This window comes from Mastigoproctus giganteus, chromosome 2 (genome assembly GCF_048544385.1).
Source record: "Mastigoproctus giganteus isolate SK-2022 chromosome 2, ASM4854438v1, whole genome shotgun sequence".
NCBI classification, from domain to species: Eukaryota; Metazoa; Arthropoda; class Arachnida; order Uropygi; family Thelyphonidae; genus Mastigoproctus; species Mastigoproctus giganteus.
This window is the reverse complement of record NC_143576.1, coordinates 100,586,095-100,593,751: the sequence shown is the minus strand read 5'-3', so window position 1 is coordinate 100,593,751 and position 7,657 is coordinate 100,586,095. Positions and strand designations below refer to the sequence as shown.

The following is a 7,657-nucleotide window of genomic DNA, read 5'->3' as shown; positions in this document are numbered from 1 at the left end:
GATGGCATATCAAGCTTAATGTCCAAGTTTGCAGATGATACGAAGGTTGGCAGGGTTGTCAAGGACACTACTGACACTATGCTACTCTAACAGGATCTGGAAAGGTTGAGCAGATGGGCTGAGAGGTGGCAAATCAGTTTAACATTGACAAAATAAAGTTTTACATATGGGAAACAGCAACCCCAGAGCAACGTATCAACTCTGGGGTACTACACTGACAGTGGTAGCGAATGAAAGGGACCTGGGGGTAATTGTGTAGCAGACATGAAACTTTTTGATAGTGCAGACGGTCTGCAAGAGTAGCTCATGGTGTCTTGGCAATGATATACAGGAATTTTTCTAGAAGGGATAAGGAAGTGAAGGGATAAGGAAGTGCCTTGTATAAGGCAATGGCCAGGTCACACCTTGAGTACTTTATACAGGACTGGAGGCCTCATTTTAAGAAGGATGTAGAGCTGTTGGAACAAGTACAGAGAAGGGCAACAAGATTAGTGAACAAAACAAAGGGTTTCTCTTACGAAGAAAGAGCAAGCCTTTGTTCTTTCTTCATAATTTCTTCTTTTCTTTGTCTGTTATTATTTTGCAAATGATTTGCCTAGCACTTCATTTGGCCAGTATTTTTTTTTTTTTTGAAACACCAATTATTGTTTTATGGGAATTGTGACAGGAGCTGTAGGTTGAAAATTTATTTCATTTTTATTTTGTGTACCATTATTCCAAGCATGCCATGATGGTAATTAGTGATGTTTCTTTTGATACTTCTGGATTAAGTCAATGAAGAATTTTGCTTTGGTATTTGCTGTTGATCTCCTATACTTAATTTGTATATTTGTTAGCTGAGCTTTATCATAATTTTCTGTCATTGTAATTATACTGTTACTCTTTTAAAATAAGGGGTGTTAGTCATGTGCATATGTTGTTGTGCACACTGGCTGAGAAGCTATCTCATCCCTTCCATTTACTGCAGTTAGTTGGCATGGATCATTCTCATCTTTCGGGTATCACTGATATTGATGGATTATAAACACATGGACTTGTATTCTTCCTGCTTGCATTACTGCTAATAGATGCATTTTGCACTCTGATATAGACTGATGAGCCAAAACATTATGACCACTTACCTAATATGACGTTGGTCCCCCACGTGCAGCCAAAATACCTGGTGAGGCATGGACGCTACAAGATTTCTAAATGTCTTGTGGTATCTGGTACCAACATGTAACCGGCAGATCCTTTAACTTCTGTAAGGTCCATGGTTGAGACACCACAGATCGGTGTTGCTGTTCCAACACAAACTACAGATGCTCGATGGGATTTATGTATGGGGAATGTGGAGGACAGGGCAATACCTGGAAGTCTTCCTCACGTTCCACAAACCAGTCTCGAACAATCCAGGCGGTGTGGCATGGTGCATTATCCTGCTGAAAGACAGCACTGCCAGAGAAGCAGACTGTTGCCACAAGAGTGCACCTAGTCAACAATGATGTTTAAGTAGGTAGTAGATGTCAGAGTGCCCAGCATATGGATGAATGAACCCAGGGTATCCCAGCAGAAAGCATGACACTGCTGCCACCGGCTTGTTTTTGTCCCACGGTGCATCCAGGTGCCACCACTTCCCCACGTAAACGATGCACACATACCTGGCCGTCCACATGGGGCAACAGGAAACTTGATTCATCAAGACCAGACAACCTTCTACCAATAACTCAAGGTCCAGTTTCAATTCTTGTGTGCCCACTGTAGCCAATGAATTATGGTTGGCATGGGCACTCGGAGCAACCTGGGCTATGCAGCCCCATTTTCAGCATGGTTTAATGTACTGTGTTGTGGCACATTACTCCCGTCACCAGCATTTCAATTACTGGCTAGTTGCGCCACAGTCGCCCTTCTGATGTACCATTCAGGAGAGCCTTCATTCACCTTGAGCATTGATGACCTGTGGTTGTCCAACACCTTGCTGGCGGTTCGTGGGTTTCCCCCCCTCAGACCACTTTCGATAGGTACTAACCATGGCTGACCATGAGCATCCCACCAGCTGTACCGTTTTGGATATGCTCTGACCCAGTAGTCTGGCCGTTACAATTTGGCCTTTGTCAAACTCTCTTAAGTCCGCTACCTTTCCCATCTGAAGAACAAGAGTAACACTGATTAATGGAGCTCAGTATCAGGTGTTTTTTATACTGTGTCCCAACCCACATTCATGCCGTAGTTCACCTGCAGCTGCTTCGATTTACATAATGACTCTCTGGTCATAATGTTTTAGCTCATTGATCTCTGGTCATAATGTTTTAGCTCATTGACCTCTGGTCATGTTTTAACACGTGTATTGATTATTCTGGGCTGCATGTTACATACAGTCTTATTGGAATTATATACAATTAATTATTGAGTTTAAATAACTATTAGATGCCACAGCTTATCTCAGTGTAATTTTATTGACAATCTTCTCCCACATTAGTGCTATCTATGAGCAGATGCAAATATTATTTGCATGTTATACAACATATCCGTCATATCAACTTCCCAAAATTGCAGAAATATATACTGTGCTGCCACTTTATTAGGTACACCTACCTAGTAGCATATTGAGCCTCCTTTACCTTCAAAACAGCATGAATTCGCTAGGCATGGATTGAACAAGATGTTGAAAACGTTGTGCAGGAATGGAATACCATGCAGAAATGAGTGTCACGCAGTTCCTTGAAATTCGACAGAGGTGTAGGCCTGCAGCAAACAGCCCTTTCCAGCTCATACCAAAGATATTCAGCTCATACCAAAGATTTCCAGCTCATACCAAAGATATTCAATAGGATTGAGATCCGAGGACTGCAGCACAAACAAAAGTCACTGTCGTGTTCCTGGAACCATTCCATACTGATTTGGGCTTTGTGCATCGGCACTTTGTGCTCAGTGAGATGGTTACTTCCTGCCGGAAGTAACCATCTCACTGAGGATAAACTATCAACATGAATGGCTGCACTTGGTCAGCAACGATGTTTAGGTACGATGTGGCATTCCAACGTGAATCTATGGGTATCAATGGACCCAATGTCTGCCAAGAAAACATTCCCACCATAACACTGCCCCCACCACCTTGCACAGTAGTTGTCAGACATGACAGGTCCATGGATTCATGTTGTTTTTGCCAAATTCTGAGCCTTCGATCAACATGATGCATGAGGAACTTCGACTCATCAGACCAAGCAACTCTTTTCCGATCCTCGATAGTAGTGCTGGTGTTGCTGTGCCCACAGGAGGCATGCTCTCTTGTTCTTCATTGATAACAAAGGTACACGATATGGCCATTGGCTGTTGTAGCCTATTCACGCCAAAGTTCGACTAATGGTCCGTTGCGATATTTTTTTTTTCTGCGCAACAAGGTTGTATTCTGACATGTGTTGACATTGTGGCCCGTCTGTTTGCTTGCAGAATTCTTGCCATCCTCCTCTGACCTCTCTCATTAACAAGCGATTTTCTTCCACAGGAGTGCCGTTGAGAGGATGTTTTCTGTTCATTGCACAATTCTCGATACACCCTCGAAACTGTGGTGCCTGAAAAGTTCAGGAGAACTGGTTTCAGAGATGGATTGTCCAGCACGTCTTCCACCTACTACTACGCCACTTTCGAAGTCCGTTAGATCACTCCTTTTCCCCATTCTTGCTACGGTCTATACGCTTAACTGATACTATAAAGGTTGTTCTGCATTTATATCCACAACTGTGGTCATATGACTTGCAACGTTGTGGGACAAACCATAACCTAATAAAGTGGCAGCACAGTGTATGTATTATGGGTAAATACAAAAACTTGTACATGTAGAAATTGTAACATCAAGTGAAATTTTAAGAACTATTTTTGAAATCTACATATAAAAATTGATTGCAAAAAGCTGATATACTGGTGGAAGTAAAAATTGTGTTGACCAGTAAAATTGACACACTTGTGATTATAGTAAATACAGGTAGTTCTCAACTTTACGAGTCAATTTGTTCCTAGCGCGCGCTCGTAAAGCGGAAATTTATAAGGTTAAAATTAGGGGTTAAGTTCTTAACAATGAAATTAGTTAGCTAATCAGTTTATGTTTAAACAATGATTGATTTATCGAAAGAAATGCAAACGTAGCCTGTAAAATCAAGCAAATTATAATAATAGAGAAATTATTTACGACTTACAAATATTAAAGAATGTTTATTCTTCATCTTCATTGACTAAATGCACACTCAATATTGGCTCGGCACTCATTGGTTTGTTGCACAAAGAGTTGTCTTTTTCAGAAATGTTTCAAGGTGTTTGTTTCCAAGATAATCTCTTTTAATTATAAATTTCACGATTGCATGCATAAGCATTTTTTAACGGCACACACAAATTGCAACTAACACGATTCGTGTGGAGTAACAAGTTTACGAAGCTTAAAAAAAAAAAGGAATGAAGAGAAGATTCTGAAAATTTGTTTTTTAAACGATTGAAGATTCCAGTATAGGGGAAACACATTTCACCATAATAATATAAAAAACCACACAATTCCAGCTATGGTATTTTCGCAAATGCAATAACATCGAGTTTACTACCCATTTATAATTGCTTGCAGAGAAAAGCCCAATAAACTGGAAAGTGCAAATTGTTTTATGGTAGGGACTTCCAGAAATGTGCTTTAGAAAAATATCACAAAGGTGTTTAAAATTGATTCTTATAACGTATGATAACGAACATATGATAACGATGAAAGTGTAGTGCGTTTTAATGATTTAAATTGGTAACTAATACAATTTACAAACCACACTCACGACCTTTTATGTGGCCTTGAGGTCACGCTTGTGACCTTAAATATGACATTTTAGAGAGATAGCTTAGTTACATAGCGAAAATTTCAACTTCCAAGATCTTGAAACGAATTACCAAAAAACAATGTGTTATTGGGTTCACATTACGGTATTTTAACGATACAATGGTGTCTCTGGAACTGATTATTATTGTATAGCTACGCACGTGGTTTGGAATGCAGTATTTACGAATGTTTAAGATTCATTTTTTGCAATTAAGGTTGATACTTGGGAGAAAAAACTCATAAACCCAAGAACTCGTAAAGCGAGAACTGCCAGTATAGCTATAATTCACAAATGAGATGTCTCTTTATGAATGGTTGAGTATTTAATGACACATAAGACAAGTTCATGTTATTATTTCCACTTACTGAAACAGTTGCTTGTCTGAATTTGCATGTTCTTGACTTGTATTTGTTGGAGAATTTATAATTTATATCTGCATGTCAGTCCATGAATATGGTGGTTGTTGCAGCTACAATGAGAAAAAATTTCTTGCTGAATGACAGTTGAGAAACAGTTTTAAATGCTCTGACTTCATGTGGCTGTCCCGGAGTGTAAATAGATTTCTTTATTTATAATGAAAGGGTAATTTTTCGAAATGAAAAAAATTGAGCATACCTGAATATGTCACTACAGGTTTACTGAAGAAATTTTGCTGTACTAAAGCATTTTACTTTTGGTTGATAGAGAAGACAAGTTTGTGGTAATATTATTTCCTCTTTCAAAAAGACATTAATAAAACTTCTTGTATCCACTTCAGCGAAATAACTTATTTGGCTCCATAACTCACTTAATTGGGGTGGGAAGAATAGGCTAAAATAAGTAGCACATTCTGCAATTAAATAGTGGGAAGTTGAAAATGAAGGGACACAATTTGTACTTTTGCCTCTACTGAACACTCTTGGAATGCTACACATAAGATAATTAAAATCAAGGCGAAATGACGATATTTTCCCTGAAATTTTTCCAAAAAATAATCAACAAAATAACTTAGTTCCAACTTGAAGTCCACCTAAAAATAAACAATTCAAAGGAATAAGTTCACATGAATTAGTTCTATCCAAGCTTGGATATTATAAACACTGCACAATTAATAATCTCTCTCTCTCTCTCTCTCTCTTTGCAGTAGAAACTCCTGAAACTTTTAAATTTCATTCTATGTGCAGGTTATAATGCTGCTGCAATCATAGTCAGTCATTTTTTTAAATTATGACTATTTTTGTTAGGGGCACTCACTGAATTGAGAATACATAGTATGCTCAGTTTTACAGAGATCATAAGTGAAATATTAACCATGGTTTTGAAACAGTATGAGACAATTGTAAAGGTTTCAAGGTGGTCATATTCATAATTGCATTTCATGAAGTGTCTATTTACATGGGTAGTTAGTTCAGTTACAATCGTGGTTCATGCCTCATGTAAACCTGGCTTAAATTATGACAGCCCAAGATGAAATTTTATCACCTTGTGTTGTGGCAATTTGGGTAAAGATGTGTCTTTGTGATAAATTTTAACAAAATCTGTTATAACTGAACCACAGCATACTGGATTATTTCGTATCTATTTGTTAAATGAACTTCATTTTAAACAAGATGGAATTTCGACCTTTATTTTGAAAAAGATTAAAATACACAGTTACAAACTTATCTAATACTTCAACTTTCCATTTCAATTCTCTGTCGTACAAGGTTTGGAATTTCTTGCATTACTTCTGGCCTTAACAGATCTTTGACTACCTAAGGTTATCAAAAACAATAATAATAATAATAATAATAAATTTTTATGTAAAAACAAAATTACAAATTATAAATATGAGGGCAAATGAAAATAAAAGTTCAATATATTAAATGTAAAATGTGGATGCCATAACAGAGCCATGGCTGCATATTTAGGAATCAGCTCTAATGCTGCTACTCTTTAGAAATGTTTACATAGCCAAACAACTGAAGTGGACTATATGATGCAACAAACCTCCTTAAATCTGTAAACAATGATTAGGAAAATAACAACAAATACCATTGCAATGCATGACGGGTGCACCAACAACCAATTATACGTATACATGTATATAGATAGTTGTGAACCTTTTGCGAATCAATGCTCTACTTTCTTTTGCACATCATGTGTGGGTGCCCACATGCAGCAGAATCTTGGAAATTACAGGGAATTACAATCCCAAAGACAGAAGATATTCACAATTTGCCATTTAAAGGGATTAAGGGAAAAGGAAAGAGATTCCTGGCTAGCAATATATTTTTGTATGAAATATATTTTAGTATTACTATATTTTATACATGTTAATTTTTCAAGATAGTGAAAGAATAGGTTTTTTTTTTGGAAATTCACAAGCATTTTTTAATGATTTCATTAGTTGAAGTTTTGTGAGATTCACACCTATCCAATATATGTTTTTTAATGGATATTATATTTTATCCATCACAACTGTCTTATGCCTGTGGAAGCATATGTGCACGGGCCAATTTGCATGTTGCGTTGGCTGATAAGCCTGTATTAACTCACAGGGAAAAACCCTACATCCTATGCATGAAACTGGCTAACCAGAGCCTCAAATGAAAATGACTAGAAACTCCTCCAGTCATTCATGCAAACCAAACCAAGACCTCTCCAAACAAGTGGCAGATAGTGATGTATTGTGCTGACTATATTTTATACCACTTGCCAAAGGGGAAGAAATCCCCTCTGGCAAGAGCACCAATTTATTGATATCATCTTGGAAAAAATGTGTCCTGCACCTGGAGATGATGCTTCCATAACCTAAAAATCTCAGTAGAATTCATGGCTAGAAAAATGTTATTTTCAATGGTTCAAACAGG

General features: G+C 37.6%; 1 protein-coding gene across 1 annotated transcript in view; it reads right to left on the bottom strand.

The window, feature by feature from the left end:
• Positions 1-6,478: 6,478 nt before the first annotated feature.
• Rrp4 (exosome complex component Rrp4) overlaps positions 6,479-7,657 on the bottom strand; it is a 145,619-nt gene continuing 144,440 nt past the window's right edge. Inside the window, exon 8 of the mRNA XM_090389991.1 lies at positions 6,479-6,559. Within this exon, the coding sequence (XP_090246117.1) occupies positions 6,479-6,559 (81 nt within the window). The remainder of the gene's footprint in view (positions 6,560-7,657) is intronic.